The sequence below is a fragment of the Thamnophis sirtalis genome, unplaced genomic scaffold (assembly GCF_051295495.1).
Source record: "Thamnophis sirtalis isolate CommonGarterSnake01/CBP01778 unplaced genomic scaffold, rThaSir2_p1.2 scaffold_5, whole genome shotgun sequence".
In the NCBI taxonomy this organism is placed as follows: Eukaryota; Metazoa; Chordata; class Lepidosauria; order Squamata; family Natricidae; genus Thamnophis; species Thamnophis sirtalis.
The window spans coordinates 36,750,131-36,772,940 of NW_028261385.1; the positions used below are offsets into that span (position 1 = coordinate 36,750,131).

The following is a 22,810-nucleotide window of genomic DNA, read 5'->3' on the forward strand; positions in this document are numbered from 1 at the left end:
CGAAGAGTTAAAGATAGTTGTATGTGTGAATTTAGCGGTCATAATTTACTAGGTGATGTTGCAGAGGATGAACACAGTTTACATGATTATAATTAATGGAAAACACATAATATTCACCTTATTGTGTTTAACGAAATTGGACCAGAGCTTCTTGAATGAGAACAAAAACTCTTCAAAGTAAAACCCAGAAAGTCCAGTTGCCTCTTGAAAAGAGGGACACCTTTGGGACAACCATGACCTGGATGACTGAAAATCTCCAAAGACCAGAGTTCTTAAAAAATAATTTTTTTTAATTTTTAGACAGACAAACGACACAAAACATACAACCATCGTCCATTACATACAGTGTGTAGATTGGTTACAAGGTTTTTGTGCATCCTTTCCATAGTCACTTGCAATTATATAAATCACATAATATCAAATCGAATGTTTGTATACATTATCATTATACCTCATTTGTTTGACTATCATTATTATTCCTTCATTTTAAATAAGATATACTAAATATATTTATAACAATTCATTATATCATCTTCAATCTATCCAATAATAATATCTTTGTTATATTCAGTATCATTCTATTATTCTTGTATTGATAACATTCTCTAGTATCTTTCATTTCCATGTATGTATGTATGTGTATGTATGTGTATATATATATATATATATATATATATATATATATATATATATATATATATATATATATATATATATATATATATATATATATATATATATATATATATATATATATATATGTTTGTTTTTATTTGTGCTGATAAATAAATAAAGGAAGACTAGTATAGATCTGTTTCAAGCTATTTAGCTCTCATCAGCTAGCCATATCCTTACTGGGATTCGAATATCGGGTTTCTGTCTGGATGGACTCTTGTGACGAGCCTAATGACAGAGAGTGGAAGTGTGACCTTCCTCCCACATTTGGGCATACCAGGGGTTGTGACTTTAAGTATATATATATGCATTATTATTGTTAATCATTTATTTGACTATAACTATTACTTCATTTTATGCTTAATATTCTAAATTTAACTTAGTTTTTATTATAGCATTTCATTACATCATCCTGTATCCTTCCAATAGTAATGCAATCTTATATGTCTTGCCATTTGTAGTATTTGTGTTCTAATTGCTTTCTTGGTAGATCTTATATGGACTTCTCTTGGCAATTTGTTTTTCATTGCTTTTTTATAAAGACTCGAAACCCTCCATCTGTTCCTTCCATCAACTTCCCTTCTCTGATGCTTCTGCCAAAATTTCTCTCATTACTTCTGCCAAAATTTTCTCCCTTTTCTTCTTCTATGTTTTGGAGTCTGAGGTAAAGTTCCAATCTGTCAATCTCCCATTTCAATATTCCATTCCTGTATTTTCCAACCACGCTCAATCTGCTGTCAATATCACCAATTTTCTTGTCTCGTTGTTCATCTTTTTCTTCAATTTTCTGAATTCTATCCTCAAATTTCATCATCATTTGGTCAATATTCTCAATTTGTTCATCTATATTTTCTGTTCTTTGTTCAATATTTTCTCTTTTCAATGCTCTCTGTTCTTACTTGTATTTTTTGAATTCCTTGCATAATCATTTGTAATATTACTTCCTTTTCTTTTTCATGTTGCGCCATTCCTCCAGATAGTAAACACTGCCACTATATCATCCAAAGCTTTTTTATTAAATTCCAAACAAGTTCACTGTATTCTTTCAAGTCAAGGCTTTCTTTTCACTCCAATCCAGCTACTGATAGTACCCCAGAGGAGCACCTGTATAAACAGTCTGTGTTCTTCCCGCTATCATTTTCAATAAACAAGCTCAGAAACCTTGAAATGTAGATCAAATGTTCAAAGAAAACAAGAAAAACAATGTTTCCAAGCCTCCAAGTGGCAGTGTTACTTCTTTTCCTCTGCTTTTACTCTCCTCTTTATATTCCAAACTTAAGGAGAAAAGTTCTTAGAAAAAAAATTCAAGAGTGTTGAAAAAAGAAAAAGATAAAGTCTTAATAAGTATTTTAAAAAAAAGAAAAATAGAAGAAAATAAAAACCGATCCAGTTTAAAAAGTAAAAAGCATTTGTAAAAGTTCCATCCATAAAAAAAAATTAAAGAAAGATAAAACACTAAGTTTAACTCAAGCTTAATCTCACCGCTTAACCTCTTCTGTCTTTGATTTTAACTTTATATTTTATGTTCTCTAATAATAAAATTTATTTCACCAATTTGACACATTTTTTCTCCCGCTTTTCTTCCGTTCTGGACCTGTCCCAACTTTCAGCAGCTTCAATGGCTGCTTCTCTGTGGCTGGAAAAAAGAGCTGCACCTGGATCTACCAGGGACTTTGCGATGTCCCTGGGATCAGCAGGACGTGCCCTTCTCTATCATCATCTCTATGGGACAGTTTACGTCCAAAGGTACCGTCCAGCAGCAGAGATATCGACGGCGACCTTAGAGCTCCAAGATCACACATAATATTGTCATGACGTCAGCTCCGCCCTCCAAAGACCAGAGTTCTGCCATTTTTTTCCCTTTGTAATACAGGTAGTCCTTGACTTACAACCATAATTGAGCCCAAAGTTTCTGTTGCTGAGTGAGGCATTTGTTAAGTAAGTTTTGCCCCATTTGATGATCTTCACACTGTTGTTAAATGAATCACTGCTGTTGTTAAATTAGTAACTCAGTTATTAAGTAAATCTGGCTTCCCCACTGACTTTTCTTATCATAAGGTCACAAAAGGGAGTTACATAATTATGGGACACTGCAATTGTCAGCTGCCAAGACTCTGAATTATGATCATATAACCATGGGGATGCTGTAATGGCCGTAAGAGTGAAAAATGGTTATGTCACTTTTTCCAGTACTGTTGTAACTTTGAACTGTTACTAAATGAACTGTTCTAAATTGAGGACTACCTGTACATGTTTTTTGCTCATACTTTCTTCATCTTTTCATTTGTATAAAAAGAATATTATACGTCATTTTGAATAATAAAGGCAATTAATACTGAATTAATACTGAGCACGATTTTTGCAATTTCTCCCTAAAGTGCAACATCCTGAAAGTATCCCTAACAAAGTTGTTATACTTAATTTTGCTTTGTGGATAAAAACACCAGTAAATTGCAGGCTCTTATGTTAGTGATATACAATACAAAAAATATAGAAGCTGATTTCTAAGTATTTTTTCAGGATCATGCTCTTTGTATCTCAAATAAAATTCAAGTGTTTAGTTAAAATCAGCTAAATACTCTGATATATATATATAGATATAGATATAGATATAGATATAGATATAGATATAGATATAGATTGCATTTACATGCATATTGGGTTGAGTAAGCCACAATGGGACCGAACGATAAAGTTCACATGGATTGTAAAAAGACTTCAAAGCAGCCCTTTCCAACTTGTTAACTTCCTGCTATGTTGAAACTGCAATTTCTGGGATTTCCTAACCTGCATATGCTATACAGGTAGTCCTCATTTAGCTACTGCAATTGGGACCAGCAAAGTGGTCACTAAAGAAATTGCAACCATGTGTACAATCTTACATCATCTTCCCTTTACAGAATTGTGAAAGTTGTAAAAGCAAGGATTAAGTTACATTCTCACCAATATGGTAATTGAATGGTTGCTAAATGAGGGACACATTAAATGAGGGGCAACTACAGTATTTAGGACAATGGTTAGCAATTTCATACTATTTACCGTATTTATCGGCGTATAACACGCACCGGCGTATAACACGCATTCCCCATTTTAACACAAAAATTTGAGTAAAAATTTTTTTCATTAAAAATAAATGACTTGGAAGCTCGGAACTTAATGTTGGATTAAAATTTATAACATTAGAACATGAATTATAACATTAACTCCTCTTAAAAGGCAAATATGAAATGAAAAAACACCTCTTTGAGCAAAAAAACTTAATCAGAATCACTGCTTTTTGGAAAACCAAAAAACTCTTCCTCATCTTCACTTGTATCCTCAAAATCAAACTGAGCACTGCTTTCACTGCTTTCACTGTCTTCATAGATCAGTTCGTCTTCTTCCCCATCCAAAGCATTGCTTATGCCACATTTCTTAAAAGAGTTGATAACAATATCTTCTTTGACTGCGTCCCATGATGTTTTCACCCACTGACACACTTTTGAAATGCTAGGTCTTTTCATTCGCCCAGAATTTGTAACTTCATGTTGAGTTTCATCACACATGTATTTATTCCACTCTTCACGCATAAAAGCTTTGAAGGGCTTGTTAATGCAAACATCTAATGGCTGTAATTGTGAGGTCAGTCCGCCTGGAATAACTGCTATATCAGTTTTGAACTTTTGAAACTCCGCCTTTGTTGTTTCTGTAAGATGAGATCTAAATGCGTCCAATACCAATAAGCATGGCTTCTTTAACAAAGCACCTGGGCGCTTCCCCCACACATTTTTAATCCAAAGCTTCATGCCTTCTTCATCTATCCATCCTTTTGGATGAACATGCACTTGTACGCCACTAGGAATTCTCTCCTTTGGTAACGTTTTTCTTTTAAAAATTACCAATGGAGGCAGCTTATTTCCATCTGCAGTGCAGGCAAGAACAAGAGTGTAACGATTTTTTTCATGCCCTGAAGTTTTAATTGTTACTGTTTTAGTACCTTTTGAATCCACAGTTTTATTTGAAGGAACATCGAAAGTGAGGGGAACTTCGTCCATGTTGCCGATTTGACCCATTTCAAAATTTTGTCTTTTTCTTGCATTGATAATAAATCTATGAAAATGTATTATCTTTTCCTCATAATCATCTGGCATACGCTGGGCAATCCTTGTTCTTGTTCGCATCCGAAGGTCATGCCTCTTCATAAATCTTTGGCACCATGACGTTGTCCCTTTAAAATCCTGGATTTGCAGCTCTTTGCTGATTTTCACAGCTTCAAAAGTCAGCATTTTTGTTGATAAAGCAATGCCTGCTTTTCTTTGGTTCAGGACGAATTCCTTCACTTTACTTTCTAGTTGTGGCCATTTCGTTATGCCACTGCGCAAAGCACATTTTGATTTTGGTAACATCTTGATTTTTTCGACATTTTTTCGCCACTCTCGTATTGTGCATTCTGTTGGTGGCTCTCCAAAATGCCTTGCTGCAGCCCTATTCCCATGTTGCTTGGCATATTCTACAACTTTTAACTTGAAAGCAGCTGTATATGCTGAACGCTTCTGTCTTGATTCCATCAGGGATATACAGTATTTTACCTATGGCTGTTTAAACCCCCTGCGCCACATAACAAGCCCCCCCCCCACATAAACCCCTATTTCTATATGTTTTTGTTTTCACCACAGTACCTGGCCTGTGTCGCTAGCAGACTCAGGTTACTCTTTAATTGCGCTGACGAGTAACGTCCTCAGCGTAACGTCAGGGACGTCACTCGTCAGAAGTACGGTGGCCTCGGAGGGTCCTGAGGAGCAGCCTTTAAAACAGCAGCGCGGGCGGCTGCGGACTCACAGCTGATTGGGAGAATGCCGGCGCGTACACTTGGGACCAGAGAGCAGGCGGGCGGGAAGGTAAGCACCCGCAATGATGGAGAAAAAATACAGGCAGCGGGCGGCTCTCTGGCCGCTGCGAGCCGCTGCTGCTAGGATGGGGTTAAATCAGGCAGCGGGCGGCTCTCCAGCCGCCGCTTGTTCAATGATGGGGTTAAAGCGAACAGCAGGTGGCTGGAGAGCTGCCGCCACTGCTGCAAGGTAGGGGTTATATCAGGCAGGGTAGCTGGAGAGCCGCCGACGCTGCCATGAAATGGATGCTGCACTTCTATGAGTATCATGGGCGCCGGTGAATCAGCTGGAGCAGGCAGTTTGGGACCCGGCGTATAACACGCAGTATCGGCGTATAACACGCAGGCAGGGTTTAAGCTTGCAATTTTAGTTTTAAAACTGCGTGTTATACGCCGATAAATACGGTAGATCTCTCGGGCAGTGAGGAGTTCAGTTGATTTCCAAGCACTATGATAACAATATCCACTAAAGAAAGGTTCTCTGTAATTAAGGAATTTCTATTTAATTCCTGTTTTCCAGCACTTCCTGGGGACACTACTTTAGGGGAGTACCCCTTTACAATACTCAATAGGTGAGAACAATTATTATACATTATTTATTTTGCAAAAGCAGACCAGGGTTGGTTAAGCAAAGGTAAAAAGTTAAAGTGCATACCTGCCCTTTACTGAGAGAAGGCAGCTGAAATGATCACATTTCAATTATACCATATATGGTTGAAGCAGGGGTATTAAACAAACACCTTGTTGATAGTCAATTTTGCAGGGAGGAAGTGATTATTATTATTCTGTTGGTTTTCCTCTTGGTACAAGCCACAGGCTATTAAGCCGCAAGGGAGGGCAGAGATGGAGAAGCCTTCAATTATTTTTAGGGTAGAGGTGTGCCTATGTTCAACAAGGATTTTTGTTATTTGGTTAGAAGGAATGCTGTATCCAGAATAACACTGATATAAAAGAATACACAATAATCCTTTTGGTCCTAAATTGAAAGCTCTGAAAAATGTATATTGTATAGAAAGTTTTTTATGCTTAGGAGTTTTGTGCTGGTTCTGTCTTCGCTACATGAGGTTTCCTTGGTCTCAGTTTATAATTTTAATAGACATACTCATCACTGTCTTTTTTTGAGTAAGCAATATTAGAAAAATTACAAAAAGGGAGAAATAGACAAAGTTGTAATTCTTGACTTACAAAATAATGAAACAAATCTTTTTAAAGACTTGGTGAATTGAAGCAGGGGGGGAGAGATGTTCTTTATTATGTTTCCCCTTTTGCTTTTTTTATGCAAAATCATAAATAGTACTTGCTTTTCAAGAGTAGCTTATTTTAGAATATATTTTTCTTAATCAAGATTAAGAGCCTGTTTACTAAGATGCAATCTTTTCATGTTGCATTAACGCAAAACACATTCAGTCAGTTATCTCTTATGTCTCTAGTTTCCTACATTTTGTTATTTCATAAAATGAAGATTTCTTCAGTGTCCTACAAACTTACCAACAATTGCCAATGAGCTGCCACTTATAAATGTAGAATGCTGTAACTGTTTCCTGTAGCTCTCATTCACTCTCTGGTTCTTTGTCAGCTGTACTTGTTTTTTTATTTCTATACTATATTTTAAAAAATAGAACCTACCTGATTTTTATTTCATTCTTTGCTCTAAAACAAGTTCCATTTGGAAATTAGTATAGTCAGAGATAGTCTTGGTTTCATTGAAATCTAGATTTTGCCTCTAACATGACTGCTGGTTTCTATAGGTCTTCTGCAAATCTGAGGCCAAGTCATAAGATACTATTTTTTTGTCAAATCATGCTAGAGGGCTATAGTTTTTGCTCCTTCCACCCAACTTTATTACTCTATTTTGAAATTTTTGACAAGCTCTATTCTCTTTTATATTTCAATATGTTTTAGGAGATATTCATTTTAATCCATAATTTTCCTGCATGAGGCCATTACCTCCCAATTATTTTAAAAAAATCTCATGTTGCACATCTGCATTTCCTTCACACTACACAAAGAAACATGCTCTACCACTAAAATAAAAGTTTTAGAATAAACAACTATTTTTACAATTAGTAAAATTTCATGCTGGTTGTAAAATAATTGCAGTCAACATTGAGATTAGAATTATTTTGTTGTTGGAAAGAAACATTTTTAATACCATCTCATTCTTGCATCATCTTGTAGGACGATACCATACCCCACATAGGTTAGGGATTGTCTGTGCAAGATGAAAGGAAATACCCATAAAATAACCATATCCAGAGCAGGCCTCTTTTCTGTTCTCTTCAATGGACTTAAAATAAACTAGTCTTTGCCATTATCTTGCTTGGGGACTTGATTTTTCCTGTGTAATAGTCATAAAGAAAAACTGAAATCTTAAAATTATGTCCAAAAATGATGCACGAAGTGAATACTCAGTGATTTCCATAATTTCTACAGCAGTTATTTTAAAATGCGTTCCCCGAATGTGCATTACATAGGGTTTTGTTCTTATTGCTTAGTAAAATGATCAGCAATGATGCACATTGCATAGATCAATCTTCAGAGACAACTGTTGCTGTTTTAAATCTGACATTTGTGTGATAGCTTGTTTTATGGATACATGGGGAACTGGAGAAAACTCTGTATAACCCTTGACTCCTGCCGTACTATTTATTTTCTTTAGTACTTATGCTCTTAGTCACAATTTCTGTGGCAGTTGATGTAAAGACTAAGAGATGTTTTAATTTTTTTTTAGATTGAAATTCCAGAGGATAAGAGTTCATGATTAGTGGGAGAAATAGAAATTCTACCTTTCCTGTGTAGATACAGAAGTGTAAGGCTACAGAAGAATAGTGCATTCACTTATTTTCTTTAAATATATATATCTTTAACCTATCATCAGTTGATTTTTAGATATATTAACTTGAAAAGCACACTGTAGATACAACCCTTTCTGCACTGCATACTCAGTATTCTATTCAAATTTTAGATTCATTTATCTGTAAAAAATGTATTATACTGAAAACATGGTTATCATTGATATCATGATGCTCATATTTCCCTAGATTCATCTATTATTGCATCTATTGCTACCCTTATCCCATCTGCAATGCTCTGCCAACTGCCAATCTATTAAAACTTAATAACCTTCCATAAGCTTGTATATATCCTGCTACAATTTTCAGTTTAAAATTATTCTGATTTCCTTTTGCTTAATTGCATCTTTTATTAAGCAAACTAAGAACAAGATTAATAGATATCCCTAGCTCAGATACTTTTTTTTGATAGAGCAGTTTCAAAATCAGTAATCACATTTCACATATTTAAAAACCAGCAGTTTATAGAATAAAAACAACTGGTCTCCTGATACAAAACTGTAATGTTCAGTATAATTACATCATCAATATTTTCAAGTATTTTTCTGATGCTATATGTATTTTCTATGATTTCTTTGCACTATTAGCTTTTGTAGTTTGAAACAATATAAAAGATCCAAAAAACAACTGATATACTAAGTGGCTATTATTTTCATTTGCATGTACTTTAATTTGTGCATCTCTAGTAATTTTTGTCATTTGTAAGTTTCATTTTCTCATTTGTAACATGAGATGATGTGCTTTTATATATCCACTGATTTCCATCTAAATGGGTTTTGCAAACTAGACTTCATATTATCCCAATATTCATGGATGTATGCCTGTTTCAGATTCCATTCCTCTCACTACCAATTAAAAAGATTTAGCTTTATATATCCCAATTCGTAAATAACCTATCTATTCATCAACCAAGACCATTGGGTCTTGTAAGGATTACTATTTAAGGTACTTGGTTTTTTTAATTGATTAAAGTATTCAGGAAAGGCATGTTACTGATCTGGTCTATTAAAGAGGGTTAGCTGGCAGGACACAAGTTGCATACACCCTTTGGAACATCATTCCTCCATATTCTAGATTGGCTCTGACCCTTATTTGATCTTAGGAACCCACTGAAGACAAGACTCTGCCATTGTTCTTGGGGGTCAGGCAATGGTGGTTTTTGCAATGGATGTGCTGGACTTTGCCACTGATCATAGTTATTTTAGTTTTAAAATAATATTGAAGGTTTTACGATGCATTTTTCCTTGTTTTTAACTGTTGTGAACCACTCAGTTACTTGGGTGGCCATACAAATTGAATAAATAAATTTGATTGATTTGATTTTGATTTTATTACATTTATATGCCGCCCTTTTCCCCAAAGGGGACTTTAAGGGAAATTTAAAAAGCCTACTGCACTGTATTTTGTATATTTATGAAAATGGCTAGGAACACAAGTTTGCTAATCAGTAAGATCAGATTATGTTCAATACTGCCAATGTATTTCTCAGATTCAAACCCAGATGCTAGCTTGGATCTATGCAGCTCTAACATGAGTTGGATTGTGTTTCCTTATGAAGTGCCAAAATGGATATGCAATCTGTGAAGAGCCCTTTATAACTTCCAATTTATTGGGAAGCCAGACCAGCTAATTCTAGAAATGGAACCTTTTTTGAAATGCCTTTAGAGATCTGTGGAAAGCCAAACTTTGGACATTCTCTCCCTTTCTTTTATAGCTCAAAAATCTTTATATGTTTGTGCTGTTTAAGTGTGTGTGTGTGTGTGTGTGTATGTATATTATTTAAGACAATAAATGTGCAATTCTTCCTTAGTTATCCTAAAACTTTTATTTTTGCAAGTGTCATTAAATTCAACTATGATAAACCCAGTGAACAGATTTTCTTGAAGTCACTTATCATCCAACAAATGTCTTGATGCCAGATATTAATCATGGCAACATTTCTCTGTTACAAATATAAATAAAATATATTTAATGTAATAATTTAATATTCAATAGGAAAATAACTGTTCTATCCTAAAATAGAAATTCAATTCATATTAAACTGTGTAAAAGAGGCACACCTCAAAACCTATTGATTTTGTCTATTTGCTGCTAAAGCCAAAGAAAAAGCAATGTATATTATATATAAATATATAAACAGTGATTCTATGTTAATTAAATCTACATGTTTTTTTCCTGTAGCCAGTAATATCTTCCCAAATATCAAGACAAACTGGAAGCTACATAAATGAATATTCAATTAAAACAAATCATTTTCAATGGCTCCTTCTCTTTTCATTAAGAATCAGAGTGCAGCATCTATTTAAACAAATTTTATTAACATAGTCAAGCAGTGATTAACATTCACATCTATTATCACATCATACAAATGTAAATACAAAATTACTACATTACAATATATATTCTCTGCATGATCCAAAATATTTAGTGGCCCCAAAAATTCTTTAGAATTCAGCAGCTTATCAAAAATTGAAACCATATTGTGTTTAAAATGAAGCTTTGTTGGCAGAGGCAGACAAGAAAAATCAACTTAATAAAGTTTGAGAAGTTGCTGAAGGATATGTTTGAAGGGAATATTCTAACACATATGGAAAACACATCCAATTTAATGCTTTCAAGCAAACTCGTACAACCTAAGTTGTCAGCAGAAAGATCTGACTACATTATTTAACTCTCGTTAGTAATCCAATTCAAATAAACAACCTTATGGTAAACTTGATTAGGAGAAAAAGTGTAGTGTCTTTAGGGGAAAGAAGACAAAAATGTGCCATCCAAAATGTTTTAATTGTACATACAAAAGTAGTACTGATTCTAAAATGAACTGTCACACAAGAATCAAGTTATTAGGTGGGGAAAGTTAGGGAAATAACATATCATCAATGCTACAATTAATTTGAAGTTTAACTATCTTGTTTAAAAGTGCATCTATCCAGCAAAATAAGATCAAATAATTACTTTAATATAACTATTAAAGTTTCTCTGTTACGTTTTCACTGTCTTTTAGTGATGAAACTGCACTGTATATGCCCATATTAAAATTTCAATCAGGACAGCCTAAACACTGATTTGATTTGACAAGCAAGTATAAAGAGTATAGCTTTAAATTGCAGACATTTTAAATTAAGAACATCAGAAATTTCCGTGCAGTATTAAACTGTCACGTTGTTAATCTAATCACCTCAAAATCAAAATATCATAGAGCCAAATGTTTACCACAGTACACCATTCACATACAAACAGCAATGTTAATTTAAGAGATTACTGCTTGGCATATAGTAGTTTATATCAGAAAAAAGGATAATTTTCATGTTTTTTCTCTAGGCATGCATTATTCCCAAAAAGCCTAGGCTACTTAGATATGAACATATTCCAGGTCATAATCTCTTTTGTTTTACATCAGGAACATAACTTTGCACTGCACAATACAAAGTCTCTTTTATGGTGATTACTGGGTACTATTCATACAGATGCATTCATCTCTTAAAAAGAATGTTATACATCCTTGTTAATACATTCAATATGAATAAAATAAGTAATTGCTGTCCCATAGTAACTCAATTTAGATATGAAAGTTTAAGACATCAGGCAGTTCTATATGAAGAACAAACTGGTACTCTTATGAAATAAGCCTCTATCTAAATAAAAGGGTACAAGATTATTTACCTGAGATAAAACTAGTATGAATATTTCTTATCTAAATAACAGAAATTTCAGCTTTGGAAATCCTCTTACAATAGTATAAATCTAAATTACACAGTATTTATGTAGCTTAAATACTTCAATGCCAATGCTAAAGAAAAAGAAGTATCACAGTGTCAATATTGTTTATTACAAAAGTAACATTACTTAAAAAAAATCTATTGGCTATGTATTTTATGAAAGTTACCACAACTTCATCTTCAGCATGGCAATAAACCAAGACTACAGTCCTAAGCATACTTACTTGGAAATGAGTCCTCTGAAATGTATAGTACTTCAAATTAAATACCATTAAACACTGAAATCTAGATCAAAGACCTGATTTCTACATACCAGCTTAGAAAAAAAAAGATAAAAATCTTACAAAACGTTATCCATTCCCCTTCAATTTAAAGAAATGCAACAAAGACGTTAGGTAAGACTTTTTCCCTTAATAGTCACAAATTCAACCATCAAAAACTCTTTCTACATTAACCAAGTTGAACTGCAAAGGAGATAGTTTTATTTATATATATATTTAAATATACTTTCTGTTACCAACTTAGGTTGATCAGCAGCTTTGTTCATTGTTAGAATCCTTCAAAAAGCAAAGGGGCCTTCAACACGAAAACAAAGCCATACATAAAACAGTAAACACTGACCTCCTGAGGTTTCTACAACAAAAATATTCAAGTAGAAAATCTACATCACTTAGCAGCGGCTATTTCTGTAGTTTAGCACACTAAGCACTTAATTCACTGTGTAAAGAGCAGATTTAGTAAGCCGTGCCTGTAGCATGCCAAGAGGCAGAGAACACTGGAATGTAACAAAGACAAACATACAATTCTACAGAACAACATTCAACCAACATTCAAAACTGTCGAGAATACACAAAAAGAATTAAGATGTTTTATATATCCCATGATGCAATATATTTGATTTACAACTTAGTGTTGTATTAAATTCTCCTTACCTCAAATTCTATACCAAGCAGCTTCTGCAAGTATATTGTAATTTTATTCATTATGAATATTGTTTGCTATGAAGCTTTAATTTGTTAATTCTAACTGCAGTATTGCTTTGTTACTTTTCTGTGAGATCAGCTAAATTACAATAAACAGTCACGTCCCTTTATATTAACCCATGTAATAAAATTATCTCTCTATATAAGTAGCTTCTATGCGCTAATCTTTAATGTTATCGACAACTATCAAATTCAACAACAGAAGGGCCAAAATAAATAACATTTTGTCTTTGAGAATTCCATATAGAAATGTAAAGTCTTGCCAAAAGTCAAGTTCTGGCTTTAATAAATGTTAAGATTTACTTTCTTCGGAATTCGAATCTACTTCCTTAATTGAAAAAGCTAGAGCAAAGGTCAGCTGAAAGTTCTGGCTTCCAATACAACAAGTTAGTTGAAAGTAGATCACTATATGCAATTTTATTCCAGTGGTTTTAATGGCATAGTAGCATAAACCTGTTCATAAGACGTTTATACAGGACATATTGTAATAAATCATTTTCAAACATATTTGACCCCAATGAAATTTACAAAGGAAAAAAAGGAATGTATAGGACTTGTGCATGCTCCCATGCATTAAAAAAGCCTGAAATAACATTTCATAAATTCACACTCATACAAGGTTGATCTTCAGTGCAATGGCTAAATCATACAATAGACCTTAAAAAGAATCAAAATCATACACTCATTCCCTAGAAAACGGTTATCCAGTATGTTTTTTTTTTTTCAATGTAAAGGTGAGAAGCTAAAATGTAAGGCGGTTGTTATGGCTTTTCTTTTCTTTTTTTGCACAGATTAATTTTGCAGCACTTAAGGGAAAATGGAAAAGTGTGGCTTTTTCTCTGACCCGCAGAGTTATTGTCTTTCCATTTTTCCTTTATCATCATGGGATACTCTTTATGCAGTCTAAATTAATCACACTTTCACTTTTATAGTAACACAAAATCAAGTGTACCAGTTAGATTTTCACATTCACAGTACATAAGAAAATACACATGGAAAGAAAAGTAAAAGGTAAACTTAACAAGGATTTATTCACAGAAATACAAGCAAATAGAAAAGGGAAGCAGAAAAGCTAAACAAATGAAATGAAAAGGATCCAAACGAACATTCACTCTATAGCTTTTAACCTGCACCCTTCTGTGGTCTCTCTAGGACACAATGGGCCCCCAACATGCGCCAACAGTGTAGATACCCTGCTTTATATATACTAACTTATTCATCTCTTAAGATCATGCTTTGTGGAGGAGGGAATAATAAAATATGTTGGGTGTGAATAAACACTGAAATGTAGCAATCATATCATCAATTTTCTACAATTGTCTTTAGGCATCAACTAACATTTATGTAACCTTTAACTAAGGTCTTACTTTATAACTCGTTTTAGAAGATTTGATAAAAATCACTAATAGTATAACCATGCAGAAAGCACATCACACTGACAGCACAGTCAATATTTTGCACAGCTATATCTGCTTTCCACATTGTGCAGGTTACACATTACAATATCAATCATATTCCTAAGAGATCCTAAAAATTATTTTGAGGCCTAATTGTCACTACAGTATTTTATACTTATATCTTAATAAAAATAAAATCCAAGGAATTTTAAAGGAATTTTAAATGCAGGGTTATACTGCACGAATTGGTAAACTGCAACACAAAACTGGCGCAAGGTAATTAATGTTTACCACTCTCACTCCTTGATGCAAGCATGCTAACTTTCCCACTAAAAATATGCTTGATCACTATGACCCAAAATGCATGCCTGAACCTTAAACTGCACATTAAGAATTATGACTTACTCTAGAAATTAAATCTAATGAAGCACAACCATCAAATCATATCTACTACCCTTTAAATGGAAAATTAAAAAGATTAATCTTTCTTCTGAAATGCCCGTTTCCCCCCGCCCACTAGAAATGAAAAGGAGTGACTCATTTGGCATCTTGCAGGTTGCTTCATTTGTTTGTTTTAGCTTTTATTACTTCATTATGGGGTTATTTAAATTTGTATACTGCAAGTGCTTACTCCTAATACAGGGAGCAAGCTTCACCTTAACTGTACTAACTTCATTTGTTTAGTTCTTCATCAACATGCAATACTTAGGAATCCCATCAAGATGAAACAATGCAGAAACCCCTTGTTATATCATTAACTGTCTGTAATTGCCATTCTTCTGTTTCCTTTATCGCATGAACACAATGTATTTTCTCTTTACATATCCCCTATAGATCTATTTTATAATTTCATTTTGGTACAATTCCCCATAATATTGTAGAATGTGCTGTTGTGAACAAACTTTTTTGCGCATCTTCACATCCAGTGCAGAATTGTAACAGGAGACAGATTTCCACCCACAAAAGCTCCAGATGTTAAAACATTTCCCAACATCGGCTTAATACAGTGACGGCAACACCTCCCTCCCGCCCCTCCCAGTAGGCTTGGGATTGTACTGTATTCCCTACTGGTTTACCCTTCCCCCCAGTAAAGGGTAACATTTTTCCCTGGGTGCAGAGGCTTCCTCCCAGTCTTCCAGACTGAAGGACCTGAAAGAAACAAATACGAGTTTTTCTTCAAAAGCAAGTTGTTTAATATTATTATGATCAATACACACTTAAGATAGGAAATACAAATTAATGTTGCTCTGTAGCATTCTGCAAAACAAAGCACCAGCATATTATTTTCAGAGTGAAGTTAATTGCTATTTCTTGAATTTTTTTGTATTATATCTTCATCAAGAGACCCCATAATATTTCTAGTTCCATTTATACCTGAAATAATAAGCTCAATTAAATCTTAGGGATAACATTGTGTGGGTAGGTGCATGATCTCCGCTACTGTATGTGTTAATTTGAGGAGTCCCAACTGTAAGTTTATTAAAGCTTATGTAACATGCACAAAAATTACAATTCAAGTATCACTTTTTTACCTCCCAAATTCAGTTCTAGAGAACTACTGGTAATAAAGTACACACAGGGATAGTTTTCATTATGTATGTTTTTTTTTAAATGAGTGCAAAAATTTGCAGATGTCTTCATAACTGAACTGAAAATAATTGAAATTGTTTAAAAAAAAACTAAATGTGAAAAAAACCCAACAGATTAGCTGTCTTATTGATTTATTTATTGTTCAGTGTTGTCTACTTAGACATCATTGCATTAATGGATGAAAAAGAATCCTACTAGACTAAAATCCTACAGTCATCTTTAAGGAGAATAGAACATTCTTCTGGATAGTATAGCACAGTGTTTTTCAACCTTTTTTGTGCAAAGGCACACTTTTTTCATGAAAAAAATCACGAGGCACACCACCATTAGAAAATGTTAAAAAAAATTCTCCTCGCTGCTCCGGTCCTCCGCGATTGTTGCTATGGGCGCACGCATGGGACGTCAGTGACGTCCCTGCGTGCGCTACCTCCCGGCGGTCCCCGCGTTTTTAAAGTAAATGCGGGGCCGCAGGGACTTAATAGAGGCATCCCTGTGTCCCGAAAGCAACTTTCGGGACACAGAGATGTCCCGAGGCAAAAACACCCGGCGGGTGTTTTTCCCACGGCACACCTTACACTATGTCACGGCACACTAGTGTGCCGCGGCACAGTGGTTGAAAAACACTGGTATAGCAAACCCTAAGGTAACTTTGGAGAAACTACATAACCCTAGATAACCTTGGAGAAAAACATGATTTAAGGAAGAAAAAGTTAAATTAAAAACTCAAATCTGTTAATACTCTGCCTTAGCTCTGTTGAATATTAAAATAAGTGAAGGTTAAGGAGAGAAAATGCTAGCAGGTTTTGAAGATTCTGTTATAGCTCATAGCAATAAAGAATTTGAATCCCTTTCATGAAGGGGTTTCCTGATCTAGTCCAATTCGAAATGCTAAGAGTAGGTGATGGTAGGTTGTATATGATGAGCTTTCAAAATACACAAATCTTTGCATATTCAGGCTGCTTCAATTTAATGTGTACACTCAATGCTTTGCTGTACTGCAGATGGGAGAACCAGAAACCACTTGGCTAATCCACTAAATTTCATAGGCTCTGGCAAAGTTCCAGGAACTTCCATGGACTGTGTCGGAACAACAGAATAAGCTAAAATGTAGTTACTTAGCTTGTGTTTTTGAATATTGTGAGAATCTAATGTTGATTCAGTATGCTGCGTGAAGCAAACCATTGCATTAAACCATACCAAGGCCTACTGTATAGCACATTAGATACACGCAGTGATTTGAATCTGTTAAAACTAGTTTAAAATTTTATCGGGTTGTCAAAGTAACAAAATGAGGATCTTCCACTGACTCCTGAAAAACAACTGCTGAAGAAATTAGTGCTCACTTGTAGTAGAAAATCCATACAGGTAGTCCTTGTCATACAACCATAATTACAACTGAAATCTTGGTCCCTGAGTGAAGGGTTGTTAAGAGAAACATCACAAAACTCTTTCACTCAACAATGGTTACCCCGACACTTCCAGTTTTGGTTGTTAAAACGATATTGTGGTTGTTAAACAGATCGGTAAGGACAGTAAGGATACCCCAGTGGGGCAAGAGAGGCCCTGGAGGCCTAGCGCAGGATGTGTGAATGTCTTTCTGCTCAGGAGCTGATAATCTTCTTTGCCAAAATCCAAGCAGAAATTCAGCCTCTCAGCAGAAATATACTTATGTGTGGTCTGCTGTGGGCCTCCAGGGCCCCCACCTCACCTCTGAGACACCCTGCACTCTGTACCTTACTGCACTGCCCCTCTGCTAGGAGATGAAACTCGAAGTAGGACTTTCCGCCCTTGTGTTGAAAGACAATTATGTGCAGCCTGTGCTTGAGTGCCCTGAAGCATCCTGCACTCCTTTTACTGCATGCATCTACGCTCTCAAGAAGCTGAAAAATCTTACTTGTGTTTCAACTCCCTCTCAACTCTTTGGGCTGGCTGAAAGAGCTGTGTGCCAAAGGACTTCAATTCTTTGCCTGCTTGGATTTTAACAAGGAACTCTTTCAGCCAGCAACCAGACAAGAGTAGGAGTCCTCTTGGCAGGCAGCAGCAGTTTGCAACGTTTTTTGCCAGCTTCCCTATTGACTTTTTACGGAGGCTGATAGTGAAGATTGTAAATGGTGATCCCGTTTACAGGGGAGTTGGCAACTGATCATAAATGCAAATGGTTGTCAAAAACTCAAATCACAAACACGACTCCAGGCCGCAATGTTTTGTGACAATTAAAAGTGTTTTATAGGCCATAAAATATTATTTCTGAGGCCATCATTATTTTAAACCATCATTAAACAGTTGTAAGTTGAGGACTACCTGTAGTTAAACAGAGTGCTCACTAAAAAGACAACAGAACAATTCATGTATTGGAAAAGTTCTACAGGCAGCTCATAGATAGTTGAAAGATAAATGATTTACCTCTAATTATGGTACTGCAGCTTGAATACATGAGATTAAACTCCATAGTAAGCTGCAAGGCGCTCTTTTAGAGGAACAGGAAACTGGTCGGAGAAACGCCTCCAGTTTTCATCTCCCACTTGATTTTTAAATCCGTGAAGGATCTGAAAATTAAATGAAAGTTAACTTTTTTCAAAAATAAATATTTAAATGGTTATGAAATAAAGGCAGAAGTGCCCAAATAGTAGGGGCTTGTTAATCCTTTGGAAGATATGTTTTGGAATGCATGATACATTTTAAAGCATCCAATTATTTTTGCAGAACTGCTATAGCTGTTTGGAAGCTGCCCCTAGTTATCCCTGCATGTATATGTGAGAGGCTTTCTGGACCATCATAACCCATGATGGTCCCTCATACAGAAGAAAGGAAAGGAAAAGCCAAATTGTAAGGGAAAAAATGAAGAGGAATGGAGACAAAAAGTAAACAGAACATTTTCCCAAAAGCTCTTACCAAAACAGTTCGCACCAAGGACCTAGGGGGAAGTATTGTTTGTTGCCAACTACAATTACACAAGAAACATTCTTTGGTCCTGCCTACTGGTGCGAGGGGAAAAGCAAGCTAACTGAAGAAATATTTTAGCAATAGCAGGAGGAAAAATGTACATATACTATCTATCTATCTATCTATCTATCTATCTATCTATCTATCTATCTATCTATCTACACACACACACACACACACACACACACACTCCTTTGAAAAAAATATTACCTTACAGAACATGTCTCGGAGATCATCTTTTGGGCTAATCCATGATGCAACAGCATCACAAAAAAATATAAAGTCCTGAAAATGTTGATAGAAATTATAAATTAGAAATATCCATTAACAGAAATGCAATAAATTATTTAAAAAGTAAGATTATAGTTTTCTGCCCCACATTGTCAAATATCAGAAATACATTCCAAATAAATTGCAATTATCTTTCATATTCATATCTTGTATACTTAGCACATTCCCCTTTCAAAACATTAGTCAATATACCCAGTAAGGGTATGGCTAGCTGATGAGAGCTAAATAGCTTGAAATAGATCTATACTAGTCTCCCTTTATTTATTTATTTATCAGCACAAATACAACAAAAATGTAACAAAAAGGCAACAGTAAAAATATTGGGTTTCTGCCTGGATGGTCTCTTGTGACGAGCCGAAGGACAGAGAATGGAAGTAGTGATCTTCCTCCCATATTTGGGCATACCGGGGGTTGTAAAAAACAAACAAACTAATATATATATCTTTGTTAATCACTCATATTTGATTATTGAAATATTTAAATTCAATTCAATTCCCTTCTCCCCACCCCCCCAGACCAAAGCAAGACTTACTTGGACTACTCCACTAGGGTTGACGGTAATCATGGTACAAATCCCACGGAATGCAGAATCCTTTTCCTCATTGTCCCTTATGTTTCGTAGAGAGGTGCACCTAATACAATAAAAAACCTAAGTTTTAGATTTTTTTTAAATTTCAATTTTAATAGTATTTGATGGAATAAGTGTCACAGCTAAAATACCTTGAAGACTAAGCCACAAAAAACATCATTAATCTTACAAACGTTCTACATTATATATATATATATCCCTATTTAATTCTCCAAGGGTGGTCAATATTAAATCAGCTACTTTTCTATGTTCCACAGCTGATATTAAATGTGACCTGTATTCCATTAAATACTTCTGTTAATATAAATACACCCATATATTTATATATATATATATATATATATATATATATATATATATATATATATATATATATATATATATATATATATATATATATATATATATATATATATGTTTGTTATATTTGTGCTATATATATACGTACGTATAGAATTATCCATCAGTAAAAGCAGTTTATACTGCAACAATATAAAATTTATGATGTATCATAACAAAACATCTTTAACTTGTTACAGCAGCAAGCAAGCAATTTGGTACAAATCTAGAAACATGTATCTCAAACAGCAAGTCAAATTGCAAATGATTTGAAGTAATGTAATGCGGTGTTTCATGTTTTATGCTATTTGCATGCATATTATCATTCTGGTGGATTTTAAATGCTTTTAATAATCAAGCTTTGACACATCAAGCATGTGACAATCTTATCCCATGCATCAATTAGTTGTTAGCCACAACATGAAATATATACACAACAGTACTGCTAAAAAACCTCACAAACCTGATAGGACAAGATTAGTCACATGGTTGGCAATGATTAAGAATAGTGATATTTGTAACCAACTGAAAAGTATATCTAGAAGTGAGAATAGAGGAAAGGAAGAAAGAAAGAAAGAAAGAAGAAAGTGAAGAAAAATGAATTAAAAAAAGATTGAATAATACACACCAGGGTCTTATAAACTGCTGTAGCATGGGGGCCACCTCTTGAGGACAAACGTAACCAAGACGACCAATTGTTATTGCTAAGGTAACGCAATCACGGTTATACACCACCAAACGCCAACCAAGACATGAGCAAATGAGGGGGGAAGGAGAAAAATAAAGAAAAAACAACAAATAACTCAGAAACAGAAACCAACAGAACCTGTGTATGATAATAAACATAAGATTTCACCAGTGCTGTTCATTACCACCCCTAAAAATAAGGGGCAGCAATATGTGGCATACTATTTGGCGGAGGGCAGGGAAATAAAGGAAAAAGGAATAAAGTGAATGAGAGAACACCAAAATTATGATTAAAATCAAATGAATAGTTTCACTCAGTATCTTAACACTGTTTAATTGCAACAACTATCTCTATTTAGGGAATTTGAAACATTTATTAACATACTAATGAATATTTTTGTGTAATATTTCAAATTAACATTTAATGGGATAAATATTCATTTGCAAATCCAAACAGAATTAAATCTGAAGTGATTAGTCATTTCCTAGGGATATTTTTATTATATAAAACTAAATTTAATAAGAAAGAGGATAATATGCACATAGCTCCTCACAATAATATGTGTTTGATTAGGTTATTGTAGATATTAAATATTAATAATAATGTCAATATTACATTATTTATTTCTGAAATGTTTCAAAGCTAAAGATATGACAAACTATAATAAAAGAAACCTGCTTCATCTGAACATTGTCTTGGCTTTAGTATGAAAATTTTCCTTGACATGTTTTAATGGTGTTCTCTCAATTCACATAGCAATTCTTCAGAAAAGGGAAAGTGTGGGTATGTTTAAGGATTATTTGAAGCAAACTACATGAATACTAAAATCCAGCAGATTTGTATGAAGCAGAGAAGCCTATGCTTAAAAGACATTATGCAACACTCCAAAACAGGCATTTGTGTGAACAAATTTCATGAACACATGCAGTAAAGCTGATGATGCTCTTTTTCACTGTAAGGTTTGGTGTAGGATATACCAACATTATAAAAAATGAATTTTTCTATAAAACTATATGGATAAAATGGAATATTCAGCTTTATTTTTAAATCACGCTGAACATGAAACCTTGGTATCAGTAATCAAATTGTTTTTTTGTTTAAAAAACCAAATTGGATAAACTTTTTTACGGTAACATTGGCCAAAATTTATATACTGGCTGAGTAGTCGTATGTACCACTTATGTTTAGCAGGTATTTTTACTTTGTATTTGTAATACTGTATTGTGTCAGGATAATTAAGCCTATAAATTCTGAATTGTGATTTCAGGTATTATATTACTTTAGCAGAATATCCCACAACAAATCTAATGTGCAATACATTCAACATTTATTTATAGTATATAGTATGGCTGGGGTATCCATTTTAGAAAATTTAAATTGTAATTTTCAGGAATTTTAATTTCTGCATAGAGAAACCTAGTGCAGCAGTAATGATTTAAAAGTGTCTTCATTTCCTGTAATGATTGGGAGGTTTCTTTCATTGAAAAGGATCATTCCAAAAGATAAAATTATTGACAAGCTCTTCCTGAATACTGCAATGCTGGTATGGTGCCAAATCACAGGTATAATTCATTTCCATTACAGAAATAAATGTACTACTATACTGCATTTTAACAAACATGCATAGAATGAAACTTGACCTACATTCTTAAAAATCAGCCAAAATTGGTTTAAACTGAAACTCTGATAACCAGCCATTTCTGTAGCAGACTATGATTTTAAATATACACTTAGAGTGCCAATTTGGTTTGGTCCTTAGCCATGAAAGCCAGCTGAGTGACTTTGGGCCACTCATTCTCTCTAGCCCATTCCACCTCACAGGGTTATGTTGCAGGGAAGCTAGGAGAAGGAAGGTGAATATATGTTCACCACTCTGA

At 34.3% G+C, this 22,810-nt stretch overlaps 1 protein-coding gene across 2 annotated transcripts in view; it reads right to left on the bottom strand.

The window, feature by feature from the left end:
* Positions 1 to 10,686: 10,686 nt before the first annotated feature.
* Positions 10,687 to 22,810, bottom strand: part of TNPO1 (transportin 1) — a 50,054-nt gene continuing 37,930 nt past the window's right edge. The window contains exons 21-25 of one of the 2 annotated variants that reach the window (XM_087715661.1): positions 20,874 to 20,949; positions 19,850 to 19,949; positions 19,237 to 19,311; positions 18,487 to 18,629; positions 10,687 to 15,642 (exon numbers count right to left, since the gene is read on the bottom strand). In XM_087715661.1, coding sequence (XP_087571787.1) covers positions 18,522 to 18,629; positions 19,237 to 19,311; positions 19,850 to 19,949; positions 20,874 to 20,949 — 359 coding nt within the window. In that variant the 3' untranslated portion in view covers positions 10,687 to 15,642; positions 18,487 to 18,521. Of the gene's footprint in view, positions 15,643 to 18,486; positions 18,630 to 19,236; positions 19,312 to 19,849; positions 19,950 to 20,873; positions 20,950 to 22,810 lie in introns of those variants that run through there. The other variant, XR_015696669.1, reaches the window with a different exon arrangement.